This window comes from Salvelinus namaycush, unplaced genomic scaffold, assembly GCF_016432855.1.
Source record: "Salvelinus namaycush isolate Seneca unplaced genomic scaffold, SaNama_1.0 Scaffold284, whole genome shotgun sequence".
Taxonomy (NCBI): domain Eukaryota; kingdom Metazoa; phylum Chordata; class Actinopteri; order Salmoniformes; family Salmonidae; genus Salvelinus; species Salvelinus namaycush.
In genome coordinates this window covers 179,265-198,511 of record NW_024059719.1, presented here as the reverse complement: position 1 = coordinate 198,511, position 19,247 = coordinate 179,265, and the positions used below count along the sequence as shown (strand labels likewise).

Here is a 19,247-nt window from a genome sequence, read left to right as displayed (position 1 = left end):
GTACTGTAGTCAGTTAGTTAGACACATTGACCCCTTCCAGGAGAGGTCAATACTCCACAGCCAATCTGCAGAGGCGTACTGTAGTCAGTTAGTTAGACACATTGACCCCTTCCAGGAGAGGTCAATACTCCACAGCCAATCTGCAGAGGCGTACTGTAGTCAGTTAGTTAGACACATTGACCCCTTCCAGGAGAGGTCAATACTCCACAGCCAATCTGCAGAGGCGTACTGTAGTCAGTTAGTTAGACACATTGACCCCTTCCAGGAGAGGTCAATACTCCACAGGCAATCTGCAGAGGCGTACTGTAGTCAGTTAGTTAGACACACTGACACCTTCTGGGAGTGGTCAATACTCCACAGCCAATCTGCAGAGGCGTACTGTAGTCAGTTAGTTAGACACATTGACCCCTTCCAGGAGAGGTCAATACTCCACAGCCAATCTGCAGAGGCGTACTGTAGTCAGTTAGTTAGACACATTGACCCCTTCCAGGAGAGGTCAATACTCCACAGCCAATCTGCAGAGACGTACTGTAGTCAGTTAGTTAGACACATTGACCCCTTCCAGGAGTGGTCAATACTCCACAGCCAATCTGCAGAGGCGTACTGTAGTCAGTTAGTTAGACACATTGACCCCTTCCAGGAGAGGTCAATACTCCACAGCCAATCTGCAGAGGTGTACTGTAGTCAGTTAGTTAGACACATTGACCCCTTCCAGGAGAGGTCAATACTCCACAGTCAATCTGCAGAGGTGTACTGTAGTCAGTTAGTTAGACACACTGACACCTTCTGGGCGTGGTCAATACTCCACAGCCAATCTGCAGAGGCGTACTGTAGTCAGTTAGTTAGACACATTGACCCCTTCCAGGAGAGGTCAATACTCCACAGCCAATCTGCAGAGGCGTACTGTAGTCAGTTAGTTAGACACATTGACCCCTTCCAGGAGTGGTCAATACTCCACAGCCAATCTGCAGAGGTGTACTGTAGTCAGTTAGTTAGACACATTGACCCCTTCCAGGAGAGGTCAATACTCCACAGCCAATCTGCAGAGGCGTACTGTAGTCAGTTAGTTAGACACATTGACCCCTTCCAGGAGAGGTCAATACTCCACAGCCAATCTGCAGAGGTGTACTGTAGTCAGTTAGTTAGACACATTGACCCCTTCCAGGAGAGGTCAATACTCCACAGCCAATCTGCAGAGACGTACTGTAGTCAGTTAGTTAGACACACTGACACCTTCTGGGCGTGGTCAATACTCCACAGCCAATCTGCAGAGGTGTACTGTAGTCAGTTAGTTAGACACATTGACCCCTTCCAGGAGAGGTCAATACTCCACAGCCAATCTGCAGAGGTGTACTGTAGTCAGTTAGTTAGACACATTGACCCCTTCCAGGAGAGGTCAATACTCCACAGCCAATCTGCAGAGGCGTACTGTAGTCAGTTAGTTAGACACATTGACCCCTTCCAGGAGAGGTCAATACTCCACAGCCAATCTGCAGAGGCGTACTGTAGTCAGTTAGTTAGACACACTGACACCTTCTGGGCGTGGTCAATACTCCACAGCCAATCTGCAGAGGCGTACTGTAGTCAGTTAGTTAGACACATTGACCCCTTCCAGGAGAGGTCAATACTCCACAGCCAATCTGCAGAGGTGTACTGTAGTCAGTTAGTTAGACACATTGACCCCTTCCAGGAGAGGTCAATACTCCACAGCCAATCTGCAGAGGCGTACTGTAGTCAGTTAGTTAGACACATTGACCCCTTCCAGGAGAGGTCAATACTCCACAGCCAATCTGCAGAGGTGTACTGTAGTCAGTTAGTTAGACACATTGACCCCTTCCAGGAGAGGTCAATACTCCACAGCCAATCTGCAGAGACGTACTGTAGTCAGTTAGTTAGACACATTGACACCTTCCAGGAGAGGTCAATACTCCACAGCCAATCTGCAGAGGCGTACTGTAGTCAGTTAGTTAGACACATTGACCCCTTCCAGGAGTGGTCAATACTCCACAGCCAATCTGCAGAGACGTACTGTAGTCAGTTAGTTAGACACATTGACCCCTTCCAGGAGAGGTCAATACTCCACAGCCAATCTGCAGAGGTGTACTGTAGTCAGTTAGTTAGACACATTGACCCCTTCCAGGAGAGGTCAATACTCCACAGCCAATCTGCAGAGGCGTACTGTAGTCAGTTAGTTAGACACATTGACACCTTCCAGGAGAGGTCAATACTCCACAGCCAATCTGCAGAGGTGTACTGTAGTCAGTTAGTTAGACACATTGACCCCTTCCAGGAGAGGTCAATACTCCACAGCCAATCTGCAGAGGCGTACTGTAGTCAGTTAGTTAGACACATTGACACCTTCCAGGAGTGGTCAATACTCCACAGCCAATCTGCAGAGGTGTACTGTAGTCAGTTAGTTAGACACATTGACCCCTTCCAGGAGAGGTCAATACTCCACAGCCAATCTGCAGAGGCGTACTGTAGTCAGTTAGTTAGACACATTGACCCCTTCCAGGAGAGGTCAATACTCCACAGCCAATCTGCAGAGGTGTACTGTAGTCAGTTAGTTAGACACACTGACACCTTCCAGGAGAGGTCAATACTCCACAGCCAATCTGCAGAGGTGTACTGTAGTCAGTTAGTTAGACACATTGACCCCTTCCAGGAGAGGTCAATACTCCACAGCCAATCTGCAGAGGTGTACTGTAGTCAGTTAGTTAGACACACTGACACCTTCCAGGAGAGGTCAATACTCCACAGCCAATCTGCAGAGGTGTACTGTAGTCAGTTAGTTAGACACATTGACCCCTTCCAGGAGAGGTCAATACTCCACAGCCAATCTGCAGAGGTGTACTGTAGTCAGTTAGTTAGACACATTGACCCCTTCCAGGAGAGGTCAATACTCCACAGCCAATCTGCAGAGGTGTACTGTAGTCAGTTAGTTAGACACATTGACCCCTTCCAGGAGAGGTCAATACTCCACAGCCAATCTGCAGAGGTGTACTGTAGTCAGTTAGTTAGACACATTGACCCCTTCCAGGAGAGGTCAATACTCCACAGCCAATCTGCAGAGGTGTACTGTAGTCAGTTAGTTAGACACATTGACCCCTTCCAGGAGAGGTCAATACTCCACAGCCAATCTGCAGAGGCGTACTGTAGTCAGTTAGTTAGACACACTGACACCTTCCAGGAGAGGTCAATACTCCACAGCCAATCTGCAGAGGCGTACTGTAGTCAGTTAGTTAGACACACTGACACCTTCCAGGAGAGGTCAATACTCCACAGCCAATCTGCAGAGGTGTACTGTAGTCAGTTAGTTAGACACACTGACACCTTCCAGGAGAGGTCAATACTCCACAGCCAATCTGCAGAGGCGTACTGTAGTCAGTTAGTTAGACACATTGACCCCTTCCAGGAGAGGTCAATACTCCACAGCCAATCTGCAGAGGTGTACTGTAGTCAGTTAGTTAGACACATTGACCCCTTCCAGGAGAGGTCAATACTCCACAGCCAATCTGCAGAGGCGTACTGTAGTCAGTTAGTTAGACACACTGACACCTTCCAGGAGAGGTCAATACTCCACAGCCAATCTGCAGAGGCGTACTGTAGTCAGTTAGTTAGACACATTGACCCCTTCCAGGAGAGGTCAATACTCTACAGCCAATCTGCAGAGGTGTACTGTAGTCAGTTAGTTAGACACATTGACCCCTTCCAGGAGAGGTCAATACTCCACAGCCAATCTGCAGAGGTGTACTGTAGTTAGTTAGATAGATTGGAGACTGTTTACCGTAATAAGAGGTACTAACGCCTGTACACAGCTGTGAGCGTTTTATCCTTGAAACAGGAGGCCCTTCCCATTTTACAAGGCTCCAATCTAATATACATGTTTAACATATTCCGACATATGTGCACAAGACTTCCAATCCACCGCACCTTTGGGCCCACGGCCCCTTGGCCCTGTAACCAGCTCTGCTTTGCACGTACCATTTTGGAACTGAAAAAAACTGAGCTGACATGTTTTGATTGTAAAGGAAGCATAATGCTCCTCCGGGCTAACCTGTCAGCTCCCAGTGGTTTACCACAAAGCATGGGAGGAGAGGGGAAAGGAGACAGCCGAGAGGAGAGGAGAGGAGAGGAGAGGAGAGGAGAGGAGAGGAGAGGAGAGGAGAGGAGAGGAGAGGAGAGGAGAGGAGAGGAGAGGCCACCACATTCCCTAAAGCCTGCCTGTGTACTACAGCCAGTAGCAGAATGCCAGGGCCCAGTGCTCTCTGTCCTCTTCAATTGGGCCTGGATTTACAGACTGGAAAAATCTCTCTGTGCTGTCAATCACTGGATTTAATAAAAACAAAGTATAACATTGCGGTCTCGCTCGCTTTCCGTCCCCTCTGAGAGTTTGAACACGAGGGAGGATGTCTGCATGCCGAACTGTGAAAATCTATGGCTTTTATTACCCCTCCTCCACTAACGCTTTGGAAAATTGGGATCGTTGCAACAAACCCCCATCTGGTCCACATTAGCTAAACCACCTTGAGTTTTCCTGATCATGAAATGAAACGTTGGTATATTAGAATTAGAAAATAACTCAATAGCTCAAAGCTCCTTCTTCAATCCAGACATGGTGCCACTACCTTTTTCAATGATGTTTAAACAGATTTCCTAAAGAAAAATAGTCTTAACCCCCCACATGATATCACCTCCACTTCACTGAGCCTACAGATTGTGTTTGCTTGGCTTTGTGATGGAAAGTCAAACATGCGGTGGGTCAGTTGTATATTTAGCCAGCGTCTTCCTGAGCCAGCCAGGGATATTGTCTACATCCCAAATAGCACCCTATTCCCCATGTAGTGCACTATTCTTTTGTCAGGGCCCCATCCTATTCCCTGTGTGGTGCAGTACCTATAGGGCTCTGGTCAAAAGTAGTGCAGGGGAATAATGTGCCATTTTGGACACAGACATTGAGAGGTGTGAGTAGGAAGGGAACATTATAGACAGAGTGGTCTGCTTATATTATCCCCTACGTCTAACGGAGGTTTGAGCTTGACGTATTTCTTCATGATCCTTTGAATGATGCTCTATTTGTAATGTTTCTGAATGAATAGGTGAAAGGAAGACAGCATGTAAATGACTTGTGATACGGAACCAATAGGGGCATAATAACTGTAATTATAAACTGGGTGGTTCGAGCCCTGAATGCTGATTGGCTGACAGCCGTGGTATATCAGACCGAATATAACACCCCTTCTGGCCTTATTGCTTAAGTATATTGTAAACAGTTTCTTAAACTCATTTGTAGGTATGCCTACTATCCACCAAATGACTATTTATTGCTATCAGGGTCAGTATGATCATTTCAAAACCTCATATTCCTAACCCCAGGGTTCATAATACTGATCTTTGACATTTTTCAATGACATGTCAAAGAAAAATACTATTTCTGAAATACACTGTGTACTAGGTTTAAATCAATTAAAATATATTCTAACCTCACTCTTGTTATTTGGCATTCCCACAAAACCCAGATATGCACCACAACAGACCAAAATGTCATAGGAAACATTGGCATTGGTATAAGACAAAAGCCGCACATTCAGAGAACAGGAATGATCCCAATATCGCCGGAGGTGCCTATTACCCAAAACCCAGGTCCAGGTTTCACGTCTCTCTCTACCCAGACATATTAGGTCTGTCTGTGAACTGTCAAACACAGGGGCCAATGACTAATCTAAGAGCACTGCCGTCCTGTGCCTCGTTTCAAGCCAAAGCGCCTTCGAAAAGCAGAGAAAGAGAGAGAGAGAGAGAGAAAGAGAGAGAGAGAGAGAGAGAGAGAGAGAGAGAGAGAGAGAGAGAGAGAGAGAGAGAGAGAGACCATTTCTGCTCTGACAAATCTACTCAGGACTTGGCCAGCTGGGGTGTGTACTCTTGTGATTTCCTCTTGAACCCCCACCTTCCCTTTTTCTCTCCTACAGCTACTGAATAAAACTCTCAGACTAAGAGGTCTGAGGAGAAGGTGAGGAGGAGGAGTGGTGAGGAGGAGGGGGAGGAATGGTGAGGAGGAGGAGTGGTGAGGAGGAGGGGGAGGAGGAGGAGGGGGAGGAGGAGGAGAAGGGATGAAGAGGAAGAGGAGGGAGGAGGAGGGAGGAGGAGGGGTGAGGAGGAGTAGTGGTGAGGAGGAGGAGGGTGAGGAGGAGTAGTGGTGAGGAGGAGTAGTGGTGAGGAGGAGGAGTGGTGAGGAGGAGGGGGAGGAATGGTGAGGAGGAGGAGTGGTGAGGAGGAGGGGGAGGAGGAGGAGGGGGAGGAGGAGGAGAAGGGGAGGAAGAGGAGGGAGGAGGAGGGAGGAGGAGGGGTGAGGAGGAGTAGTGGGGAGGAGGAGGAGGGTGAGGAGTTGTGAGGAGGAGGAGTGGTGAGGAGGAGGGGGAGGAGGAGGAGGGGGAGGAGGAGGAGAAGGGATGAAGAGGAGGAGGAGGGAGGAGGAGGGGTGAGGAGGAGGAGTGGTGAGGAGGGGGGGGAGAAGGGATGAAGAGGAGGAGGAGGGAGGAGGAGGGGTGAGGAGGAGAAGGGATAAGTAGAAGGAGGGGTGAGGAGGAGGGAGGAGGAGGAAGAGGAGGAGAGATGAGGAAGACGGGCAAGGAAGAGGAGGAGGAAGCAGGCTTCCTACAGAAGCCCAGGCAGCCTTTTCATATCCCTCAATGTGTCTTCATTCATTTAACCCTCCACCTGGAAAAGTCATTGGCGAGAGAAACGTCTTCCTCCCCAAGAGACCTGACTACAGACACATGTTCTCTTTCAGTCTACAGTAGAGGAAACGTCTGTTTATTCCAGAGACACACAGGCTGATTCCATGCTTGGTGCTGTAGTTGTAGACAGGTTGTGTTAAGAACCAGAGGAGATTCAGACGTAACTCTATCCAGTGCCCATAGGTAGGAGGGGGAAGTGGGGGAGGACCAAAGCACTAGACACCAGCCCCCATACTAATGACATTACAGTGACCACAGACAGCTATGAGCTGAAACCTAACCACACACAGTATAAGAATAGGGATTGGATAGGATAAATCTTCATCAAGTTCAGAAGGAGATTTATAAATACATTAAATGAACACGTTAAGATCAGCTGACAAATCACCACAATTGACTGCAAGATAAAACAATGATTTTTCTTGTCATTCTGTATTTGTACCTGGATAGCTACACAGCACACACTACACACACATACAGTCCAATAGGTGACGAGATCTACACAACATTAGACTAGCACATGTTTATTTATTGAACCTTTACTTAACTAGACAAGTCAGTTAAGAACTAATTCTTATTTACAATGACAGCCTTCCCCGACCAAACCCGGGCGACACTTGGCCAATTGTACGCCTCCCTATGTGACTCACAATCACGGCCGGATGTGATACAGCCTGGATACGAACCAGGGACTGTAGTGACGCCTCTTGCACTGAGATGCAGTACCTTAGACCGCTGCGTCACTCGGGAGCCCACATCAGTCAAGTCAGCGTCATAATATGTTCCCTTCAATGTATTCAAAATTATTTCAACATGTTTCCAATCCAAAGAAAACAGCCAGAAACCAATTAGGATGGCTGCCATTCAAGGTAGCATGGCCTGGCAAATGAACCCAACCACCATTAAGCCTGGTTCAAGGGTTTTCGATAAACCTTGTAAATTAAACCAGACGAGAGGGAATGAGTTTAACATTCAACAACGCAAAATGGGATGCTTTGGCGACTACATTTTGATTAGCTGTTACTCTGCTCTGCACCAGAATTGTCCAGTTGTTCACTAAATCAATTTACTCCTTATCACGGTCATTACAGCAGAGGCTGAAAGACTAAATCTGTCACCTCTCAGGAATAGGAGAGCAAAATCTCCCAAAGTCCATGGTTTTCAAGAACTCCCGGTTGGAAGGTTCCCGGAATCAGTAGAGGGAATAAGCAGGAAATCTAATATTTTGGGGAAAGTTACTGTAATTTTGGAACCCTATAGCAGAGGCTGAAAGACAAAATCAGTAACCTCTCAGGAAAGTCACCTCTCATCCAGGAAGAGGGACAATTTTGTTCTCCTTCAAAGGGGTAATTGGTACATTCATTTTGGGACTTTTAATGAATGAAATCTACCCATTATATTTTTGTATAAACTGCAGATTTCCCCTTTAAGGAGTGACTTTGAAATTGATTTTAAACTGCAGCCACAAATGGCTTCAAAGGAATTATAGTACATTAATAGCTCAAATCCTAATGTAATCTTAATCCAGACAGTGCGTAATAATGGTAAAAACAGATGGATTGACCAGATTGTGTGAGAACAGCCAAAGCCTGATCTTGCATAGTTCCACTGGACATTGAGAACAAGAGTGCTACCTATTACCTGACCACAACCACCAAGAAAATTAAGTGTGACCGTGCGTGGTCAAGTAGGGGGGGAGCTTTTCCCCTGTGGAAAAACCTTACCCCTGTTCAGTGCAATCAGTCCATTGATGTTTCCTCGTCTTCTTGGGTCTATTGAATACTAAGACCATGAGGTCTGGATAAATCCAGACACACAAATGTGTGTGTGTTACAAACGAAGCCTGGAGGGCGGACACAGTGCAGTCCTGTCTTCCACCCAGCAGAGCAGTCGGCCCAGGGACACCAGTTCCCCCTGTCTGTTAACCCTCCTCTGACCACATTCACCTCTGATCACAACACTACCTGACAGAATCGACGGTCCAAGTCCAGCCATTTAGTGTTAAAGCCATATTGTGTTATAACCAATGGCAATAACCCATAAACCAAATATCTATGTTAACCTCTGTTTAACTTGTTAAGAGAAGGAGCAGCCTGATCTTTCATCTTAGCAGTTTAAGTAGTATGACATGATGCATGGAGGAGAGCCTCCTGTCTGGCACACTAATGACTGCCTCAGCAGAGGAGAAATCAGACCCGGCAGCGGCTCACAGAGGAACTCAACTGTCAGACACCATCACTTCTCCCATTTAGCACTGGGTTGTAATTCATCCATCCCAACAATCCGACGACTCAGTTTGGATTTGTTTAGTCTGCCTGTTCAGGTCCTGTCTGAACAATACAAGTGGGATACGTTACGTTTTGTTAAGTTTGTGTTTGTTGAGGTCTTTCTCTCTCTCTCTACTCGTGTGTGCGTGCGTGCGTGCGTGCGTGCGTGCGTGCGTGCGTGCGTGCGTGCGCGCATGCTATTTTCCAGTGATTGTCATGTAAAATAAGTTTCATAAGAGAGATAAAGAGATGTCGTACTGTTTAGGACTTCAGAGAAATCCATTCCACTCACCCATTCCCCAAGATGCCGTCCTCTAGATGAGGGGGTGGGATATTTCTGTCTAAACATTTGTCTAAGGATTCTTCTTCCTCTCCATAAACCCCAGAGCAGCTGACCATTTGGGACTTCTCTGTCCAGGCACCACACTGTTTCTGGCAGGTGCCAGGTTCTAAGACAGCACAGATAGAAGAGCTAGCTTCCTGTGCAGACTGCTTTTTACAGAAACAGAGTTTTATAAGCATCAGAGCCAGTACATGGAGGTCTGGAAAGGAACACTGAGAATGTGATAGTGGAGGATCTCCGTGGTTGGTATCCACCACAAAATGAAGCCATATTGGAGTGTCACTTCAGATTCCAACTTGTGGTGTGTTTACTATATAAGTAAACAGTGACTACTCTTACAGCTGGAATCCTTATTGGTGAAACAACCAGGTCCGTTTGGGATATTACAACAACATAGAAGTTACTGGAAACAACCAACACAGTTTTTTCCCATCAGACATTGCAGGTGCGATAGAAAAGCACAATATGTACTGCAATTGTTTTTATCATGATGATCCTCAGCTGGGCAACAAAACCAATAACAACGGTGTTGGGGCGGCCAGTGGCGCTGTTTCCCCCTACTGGGGATTCCATCTTTAAGGTCCAGTGAATTTACTTTCTACCAATCGTGACACAAGACTATGGTAGCCTGCTAAGCTAAAGCCTAGACATCAGCTCAGGGAGCTACCACAAGTCTTCAGGTCTCAGACAAGGTAACTCATCACGCGAGGGTCACAAGCTCACCATGTATGTATATTTTGTAATCAGCTGCTCCTCATTCTGTGCCACTGGTTTTGCTCAGCACAGCAGTTGATGTTGAAGCTGTGCCTCAGGCCACAGTACATGTGTTAGCAACAACTGCCTGTGTGCAAACAGCAAGGCTGATGTGTCAGGGCAGTCACCCCATGTCAACTCCAACACATGGGAGAGATCACTATAAAACACTGTTGGATGAGAGAAGCGTTTATGTCTGGAAAATTGCTGCAGCAGCAAAAAGGTAACAGTGACATGTTCTGTCAACATATTTTTCTTCCGTTGTTGAATCACTGCCATATTATATTTTATACAAAGTTCCCAAATGTTGTTTGTATGGGCCAAGTTGACAGTTGAATGGTTGGGTGAAGTTGAAATGTAGAAAATGTTTTGTGTAGAATGGTCATGTAGTCTAAGCAGTTGTGTAACACTGTAAGACATTCTGCCTTCAAACAATCTATTGTCTTTCCTTATAATTGTGAATTTGCATGTATACACAGCCTTTTATTGAATGACCTCTAATTAGTACAACAAACAATGCTTTTTGAGAAACCTTTATTTCATCAGATTGATCAGATCAGAGCCAAACATCTTATTTCCATTCACCCACAACTCAAATGTACTACCGGCAGGAAGACCAGGGGGCACAGCTGCTGTCAGAATAACATTTATTTCAAGATCACTTGGAGTAAAAAATTGGTGGTAAATATCCACAGATGTACTGACGTCTCTGTCATGAATATAAGTGTGAGAGGGACTCTCTGTGGTCTGGTAGAGTCAGTGGAGCTTGAGGGAGACGACACACGAGTGAGAGGCAGGGAGATTTACAGGCCCTGCAGGGTAGAGCTGAGCCAACTCTACCTGGAGGAAGCCTCTGGCACTGACAAGCTCCTGGCTGGAGCTCCTGGCTGGGGCTCCTGGAGGCTAACCAATCACTAGAACACAGAGCAGACAACATGGAGAACACTCAGTATGATTTAAACAATTTGCCTGTGAGTGGTAAGATAAGAAGTCTGAAAACAGTGGTGTGTTGTTGAATGTGTAATATGGATGTAAGTTGACCTCTGGTAGGTAACACCTCTGGCCTGTTTCTACTTAGGTCTTAGAAGCAGTGCTCTTATTTGTAACAGAAATTGTTATACAAAGTATTCACTGGGGTAATGTTTCTGATTCACCACATCAATTTAAATATTTTTGCAAAACAGGAAATATTTTCAGACCTGCTAGAGAACATTTGTGGGTTTCGCAATACGAGAAAGTGATATTTTCCTCACCAAAGTGTTTCCAGCACATATTTAGGTGGATATAAATAATCTGCTGTTTCTCTGTATCTTTCCCTTACCAGAACACATAACCTTACTTACCATCTTAACACAAGTGCTCAGTGACCTCAGTGTTTCTACTGGGATTGTTTTATTGTTCATGGTGTGTTTTCTCTAAACCTACCTACTGGATTCCTCTCAGTGCTGATGTCATCTCTGCTTTCTGTTAGGATAGAAAGCAATCATTCAGATATTTCTCATTAATATAGGTTCAGTAGTTAAAGAATTCTGCTGTGGATCTTCTTTTTTGTAAAGCCATAGTTTGGAATCATGGTAGAATAGAAGCCAGACGAACCTCTACTGTTGGCTTCATCAGTACCATTGGGTCTACCATTGACATGCTCCATACTGTCCAAGTCCTGCTGTTCTCTGGCTGTGTCCAACACTCCATTCACTACACCCCTACAACTATCCCTACGTAGGGCCTGCTCCGTGGCTGTGCCTGTGACCTCTTGGCTGTGGATATCTCCATCTCTACTGTTTAGACTGGTATTCTCATCATTTTCACCTCCATTGACTGTAGTCCCCTGCTCTCCGGGCACACAGACAGTACCCTGGCAGCCCACCATCACATCCTCTTCACTGTTGAGATCAATGAGCACTCTGCTGGTTCTCTCTCTCCCCCCTGTGGGGTCCCTCTGAGTCTCTCTATCCAGCTCCTCGCTCCCATTGGTTGGATCCTGCCTGGTGGTTGTCTGCATGCTGTCCACATGGTCTGGGTTTATGGTTTTCCTTCCTGGAGGTTGTTTGTATTTTCTCACATCACTTGGAGGAGAAGTGTCAGTCTCGTCGCTGCTACTGTCGTCTGTCACTGTATTGGGGATTACGAGTCGGTTAGAACTGTCAACTGATTCCATTTTGAATTTACTCTTTGTACGAAAATCTATGGATATGAATAAGTGCTATTGGTTTAATAGGATTTTATTCTAAGTATGTTAATTATATGTTTGTTTAAATACACTGTTGGCCAAGGACTTCATCGAGTAGATTATGACATATCTTGAATCTCAGTAGAGGGTTTGGCGGCTGCTACAACCACATCATTTTGTCCGTCTCTGTTGCTGTCCTACAACAAGACAAGCCCAGGTGATGTCATGTTCAGTCTCTTACATAGTGTTAGTTACATGTCTATGGGATGTAATTAAAAGAGGCTGGAATTCTGACCAGCAGAATTAGAATCCTGTGGTACCTTCTGCATTTCTGTTTGGAGTGAAAAACAGTGACGCTACATCAATTATCTAGCTACCATTTCTTTACATTACATTGATGTAAAACATGACATACCAGTTTGTGTAATCTTTGTATTTGATCCCAGAGAGTCATCATCATCCTCTGAAAAAAGAGAGAAAGAGAGAGAGAGAACGAGAAAGAGAGAGGGAGAGAGAGAGAGAGAGAATCAGAATCGGTGTGGCCGTAACAGTCTATGACATCAATATTACCAGATTAATTTTCCCCTACGGATATTTCAGTGATAGATTATTTTGATATTTAATATACCTCTGCTTTCTGCTGAATTACTTTCAGATCGTCCTGCATCTGTGGGACATTGAATAAAACAACTCTGTAAATGATATTGAAACTTCCTATATAACATTCTTTTCAAACCATATTCCACACACCTGTAAGATCATCGGAGTTGCAATTCTCTTTGGATCTGGCATCTGAGTCTACAACATCTGATACATGATCAGATAATGATCAATAACACAAAAAACACATGATCAACCACATATCAATAACACTAACTACTGACTATTGATATCTTCCCAGCTCAACCTTCCCCACACTACCCTGTTAAATAAGCAGAGTTTGCAGCCTGCGTAACATTTGAGATTTCTGGAAGACAAATGATTGCGGAGTAATGATACATGTAATGTAACATTGATTTCATTATATTTCACAACAAAGTTTGACCGTTTGATTACAAACTAAACGTAATAAAAAAACTACCTGCAGAGTTCTCTGTTGGTCTTAAAGGACTTGGGCGTGCTGTTGAACACGGTAAGAAATTAGGTCAACATGGCAATAACAGATGCTAGTTAGAAACATTTCCCTCAAACATCAAAATCTACTTTCACTAACCTGGGGTTGGATCTGGTTTACCAGAGGTATTCTCAGGACCTGGGGAAAGTAGAAAGGAAAGACGGCAGATTGAGTTAATGATTTTAACAGTAACAAAATGAGGATAGATAAAATATATAAAGTGTGAAGAACAGACCTTTGATTTTTCCTGAGATATTTTGAGTAGGGGGAGCAACATCAAGGGCACCTGTAACAACATCTGAAAATGAGCTACCTTAACAACAGCTTATTAGAATCTCACCACCTGTGATCATTTTTTGAAAATGTGATTTCTCCATCAAGACTAACAACTGTTTGGGTCTCATCAACACAAGAAAATAAACAGGTTCATTAGCATGTAGCCAACCATCTCACCATTCAAAAAGCTTAACACATCCTCACTTCTGTCTGAAAAGGAAACAGTACTATTATTAATTTATTGAATCTCCATAACCTCAATAATATAATGTCATATACTGTATCAGACCTTTTCACCACAGCAATAAAAGCAAGCTCATTGTTTTTGGCCAGTGTATGACACGCTGAACAATTCACTGGAAAAGCTTACTCGAGCAAATCGATATAGGCTGATATATGATCCTTGTTTAGGGTAAATGAGGCTTACCTTTCATTGGTACCATGAACACAACAGCCACTAGCGTCAGAACTGACAGAGAACACAGGGAGCTACGAGAAAAATAAAGAGCATTAGCCTTTTCAGTTGAATGCATTCAGTTGTACAGTTGACTAGGTATCCCCCATTTCCCTTCCCTTTTATAAAGAAGATAGTTGTACAGTTGACTAGGTATCCCCCTTTCCCTTTCCCTTCCCTTTTATAAAGAAGATAGTTATACAGTTGACTAGGTATCCCCCATTTCCCTTTCCCTTCCCTTTATAAAGAAGATAGTTGTACAGTTGACTAGGTATCCCCCTTTCCCTTTCCCTTCCCTTTTATAAAGAAGATAGTTGTACAGTTGACTAGGTATCCCCCTTTCCCTTCCCTTTTATAAAGAAGATAGTTGTACAGTGTTAAATCTAATGCTTTGTAAGACTAAGTCAAGACAACACACAACATTTCAATGAAATGTTACATGACCTAAATGTTACATTGTTATGAAGAATATATCAATCAAAGAGGCCATGATGCAATAAAAAAGTGACTTACAGCTTCATTGTGGATGGAAGTCATCACACGAGTCCTCTATCTCTTTGTTAAAAGACCCATCAGAGTTTTTATACCTGTCCTTGTAGCTGATTGGCTGGAACCACAGAGACAATAGACACAGAGACACTTTTATGAGATAGAATGGGGGCTGTGTCAGGTGTCTCTGCAGGAAACAGTGCATGACCGTGGGAATGTTTTAAGATTGAGGAATCAGATGAGCATTTAAACAAAAAGGTTTACAGTTTACAAATGACTAATTATAATATCAGTCGACAAACAACTGACTGACTTAGAAGACAAAGACTCCCAAGATGTGACTGTTCATTCAAGAGGTGTACAAAACAAAGACCTTCTCTTTCTAGACTATGTTGATTATAGGTGACTGGTTCCCGTGGTCAGTGATGCAAACAAAACATGCCTCTGGCATTTCCTTGTCATTGTTACAGCAATTTAGAAGAGGGTAGGCCTACACAATGAGTGGATTAATTGATACCGCACCCTGAAAGTGTAGCATAAGCATATACAGTGAGTGTACGAAACATTAGAAACACCTGGTCTTTCTATGACAGACTGAGCAGGGGAATCCAGGTGAAAGCTATGATCTCTTATTGATGTCACCTGTTAAATCCACATTAATCAGTTTAGATGAAGGGGAGGAGACAGGTTAAATAATCATTTTTAAGCCTTGAGACAATTGAGACATTGATTGTGTATGTGTGCCATTCAGAGGGTGAATGGTCAACACAAAATATTGAAGTGCCTTTGAACGGGGTATGCTGGGTTTTTCAGTTTCCCTTGTGTATCAAGAATGGTCCACCACCCAAAGGACATCCAGCCAACTTGACACAACTGTGGGAAGCATTGGAGTCAACATGGGCCAGCATCCCTGTGGAACCCTTTCGACACCTTGTGGATTCCATACCCCAACGAATTGAGGCAGAGCGCAAGATGGGGTGCAACTCAATATTAGGAAGGTGTTCCTAATGTTTTGTCCACTCAGTGTACGTTGTCCATTAGCCATAATGACCAAAAAGAAAGTATTTTCATTCTGTATTCAATATTTCTCTTATCAAAGGCATTCTTCTTTGGTCGTTCAATATTTCTGTTTTCAAATTCTTCTTTGGTCGTTCAGAACAGCACTGTTTAATTGAACGTTGCAAACCCCTCTGATATTGCTGACTACTTTAATGACGTTTTCATTGGCAAGATTAGCAAACATAGGCATGACATGCCAATAACAAACTCTAAACCTTAATTTTCATGCATAACTGAATCTGAATTCTGTAAAGTGAGTGCGGAAGAGGTGAAAAAAGTATTGCTGTCAATCAATAATGACAAACCGCCTGGTTCTGACAACTTGGATGGTAGCGGACTATTGCCACTCCTATCTATCAAAGCCTACAGGACAGTGTGTGTCTCAGGGCTGGAGGGAAGTAAAAGTACTTCCGCTACCCAAGAATAGCAAAGCACCCTTTACGGGTTCAAACAGCCGACCAATCAGCCTGCTACCAACCCTTAGTAAACTTTTGGAAAAAAATGTGTTTGACCAGGTACAATGCTATTTCACAGTAAACAAATTAACAACAGACTTTCAACTCACTAATAGGGAAGGGCCCTCAACATGTATGGCCTTGACACAAATGACTGATGATTGGCTGAAAGAAACTGATAATAATAAGATTGTAGGAGCTATTTTGCTAGACTTCAGTGTAGCTTTTGACATTATTGTTCATAATATGCTGTTGAAAAAACATACACTAATGTTCAAAAGTTTGGGGTCACTTAGAAATGTCCTTGTTTTTTAAAGAAAAGCTATTTTTTTGTCCATTAAAATAACATAAAATGTATCAGAAATACAGTGTCAACATTGTTAACGTTGTAAATGACTATTGTAGCTGGAAATGGCAGATTTCTTATGGAATATCTACATAGGCGTACAGAGGCCCATTATCAGCAACCATCACTCCTGTGTTCCAATGGCACGTTGTGTTAGCTAATCCAAGTTTAGAATTTTAAAATCGAATTGATCATTAGAAAACCCTTTTGAAATTATGTTAGCACAGCTGAAAACGTTTGTGCTGATTAAAGAAGCAATAAAACGGGCCTTCTTTAGACTAGTTGAGTATCTGGAGCATCAGCGTTTGTGGGTTCGATTACAGGCTCAAAATGGCCAGACACAAAGAACATTCTTCTGAAACATGTCAGTCTATTCTTGTTTTGAGAAATGAAGGCTATTCCATGCGAGAAATTGCCAAGAAACTGAAGATCTCGTACAACGCTGTGTACTACTCCCTTCACAGAACAGAGCAAACTGGCTCTAACCAGAATAAAAAGAGGAGTTGACGGCCTCGGTGCACAACTTAACAAGAGGACAAGTACATTATTGTCTAGTTTGAGAAACAGACGCCTCACAAGTCCTCAACCTGCAGCTTCAATAAATATGAACTGTAAAACACCAATCTCAACATTAACAGTCAAGAGGCGACTCCAGGATGTTGGCCTTCTAGGCAGAGTTGCAAAGAAAAAGCCATATCTCAGACTGGCCAATAAAAAGAAAAGATTAAGATGGGCAAAAGAACACAGACACTTGTCAGAAGAACTCTGCCTAGAAGGCCAGCATCCCAGAGTCGCCTCTTCACTGTTGACTTGAGACTGGTGTTTTGCGGGTACTATTTAATGAAGCTGCCAGTTGAGGACTTGTGAGGCGCCGTTGTTTTGGGTCGCCTACTGGGATCCGATCCATTGTCCTGGGTGGTGGTCCAAACAGAGGATCCGCTTCGGAAAAGTCATATTCCTGGTCGTAATGATGGTAGGTTGATGTTGCTCTTATATCCAATAGTTCCTCCCGGCTGTATGTAATAAGACTTAAGATTTCCTGGGGTAAAAAAAAACGAAATACTGCATAGTTTCCTAAGAACGCGAAGCGAAGCGTCCATCTCTGTCGGCGCCAAACACCTAGCCGGGGAAACATTTTCTGTTGCTGCAGGATTAATTTCCTGCTGTAGCAAACGGGCTCACATTAAGATCATACATCTGTGTTTTTATCACACCTGGACTACTGCCGAGTTATATGATCAAATGCTGCAAAGACGGACATAGGCAATTGGCCAAAAACAGAGCAGCACGGTTGGCCCTTAAATGTACACTGAGGGGTAATATCAAGAAAATCACGTGAATCTCTCCTGGCACAAAGGGGAGGAGAGATTGTATTCATCACTACTTGATTTTGTGAGAGGTATTGACGTGCTGAAAGTACCTAACTGTCTGTTCAAACAGCTAACACACCTCAGACAGCCATACATACCCCACAAGAAATGCCACCAGTGTTCTCTTCACAGTCCCTAAGTCCAGAACAGAGGCTGGGAAACACACAGTACTACATAGAGCCATGACTACATGGAACTCTATTCCACATCAGGTAATTCAAGCTAGCAGTAAAATCAGATTTAAAAAAACCCAGATAAAACAACACCTCACGGCACAACGCGGACTGTGAAGAGACACACACTCACACACACTCTACACACACCCACACATTGTAATATTGTATTGTTGTAATATTGTACATTTTGTACTGTACATTTGTAAAGGTGGAGCAGATATGCAAATGTGTATAGTGCACAGGGTATTGTGTGATGTGTTGTTTTATTTATGATGTAGACTATTGTTTTGTTGTGATGTATTGTTTTGTTCATGTTTGGACCCCTGGAAGAGTAATGGCTGCCTTGGCAGAAGCTAATGGAGATTCTAATAAAATACTCATGTTTTGGAGTTATGCATTATCAAATCAACAATAGTTATGCATTAGAGTTAGATGTCCATGGGTCCGGAACGTCATACATACCTGGGGTGCATTCAGTTCGATTAAACAGTAGCTAGGTAGTGTGACGGTTTATACTGAACAACACGTTTCTTCAAAACGTGTTTCAACATTCTTGAACAGACGTTGAGGTACGTTTTCTCAGCTTAGTGGGTGTAGTAGGGTGTGGCTTGAAGCAATGAGTGACGAAAGAGCAGTGGAGCGTTCCCCAACCCACAACCCAACCCCTCCCCGTTTTTCAATTGGTCAATCAGAACAGCACCGTTTCCGTTGTGCGTTGTCCCTGTCTGGAACATCATTGGTCTTGTCCCAGTAAGAACATAGATTTATATTGTGGAAAATAACTATGGAGGAAGTACAAAAAAAAACTATGGAGGAAGTACGACCATAGTAAATCAATCAACAATATAATAATAACTTTAGTAAGAATATTTATCTTTAACTTACAATCTATGCGATTAGATAGGTTCAGAATGTATGTGAAACAGCACACATATATGGCACATGGAAATCATAAGAGGGTGGTTTACGGAGAGGTGGGATGGAATGAGAATAGCTGAGTGGTGGGGTTAAAAGCTCATGTTCTATAATAGTTATGACTATAAACATTTTTAATGAATAAGTACTATCTATCTAGATGTCATTTATATAAAAATATCGAATTACTTTATTTTTGCTATGTAACTACTGTAAAAAATGTGTGTGTATGATTTACATGTAACAACAAAAGAAAACGCTGTAAAAACAAAGTTTGTTTTTGTCCTTCGAAGAGGGGGGGGGGGGGGTGGAGGGCCCCCCCAAAA

The 19,247-nt window shown here is 43.8% G+C and overlaps 1 protein-coding gene across 3 annotated transcripts; it reads right to left on the bottom strand.

Moving 5' to 3' along the window:
* Nucleotides 1-10,661: 10,661 nt before the first annotated feature.
* On the bottom strand, nt 10,662-18,600 carry LOC120039608. Of its 3 annotated transcripts, XM_038985031.1 has the most exons (13): nt 18,469-18,600; nt 14,625-14,718; nt 14,085-14,146; nt 13,835-13,867; nt 13,617-13,667; nt 13,481-13,519; nt 13,349-13,387; nt 13,018-13,074; nt 12,896-12,934; nt 12,683-12,730; nt 11,694-12,209; nt 11,523-11,561; nt 10,662-11,011 (listed from the first exon to the last, which is right to left on the bottom strand). In XM_038985031.1, the coding sequence occupies exons 2-13, from the start codon at nt 14,630-14,632 to the stop codon at nt 11,001-11,003; spliced, it is 942 nt and encodes a 313-aa protein (XP_038840959.1). In that variant the 5' UTR covers nt 14,633-14,718; nt 18,469-18,600; the 3' UTR covers nt 10,662-11,000. The 3 variants fall into 3 exon arrangements, with proteins under 3 accessions (XP_038840959.1, XP_038840962.1, XP_038840961.1); XM_038985034.1 differs by lacking the exon at nt 13,018-13,074; XM_038985033.1 differs by lacking the exon at nt 13,835-13,867.
* Between the last annotated feature and the right edge of the window lie 647 nt (nt 18,601-19,247).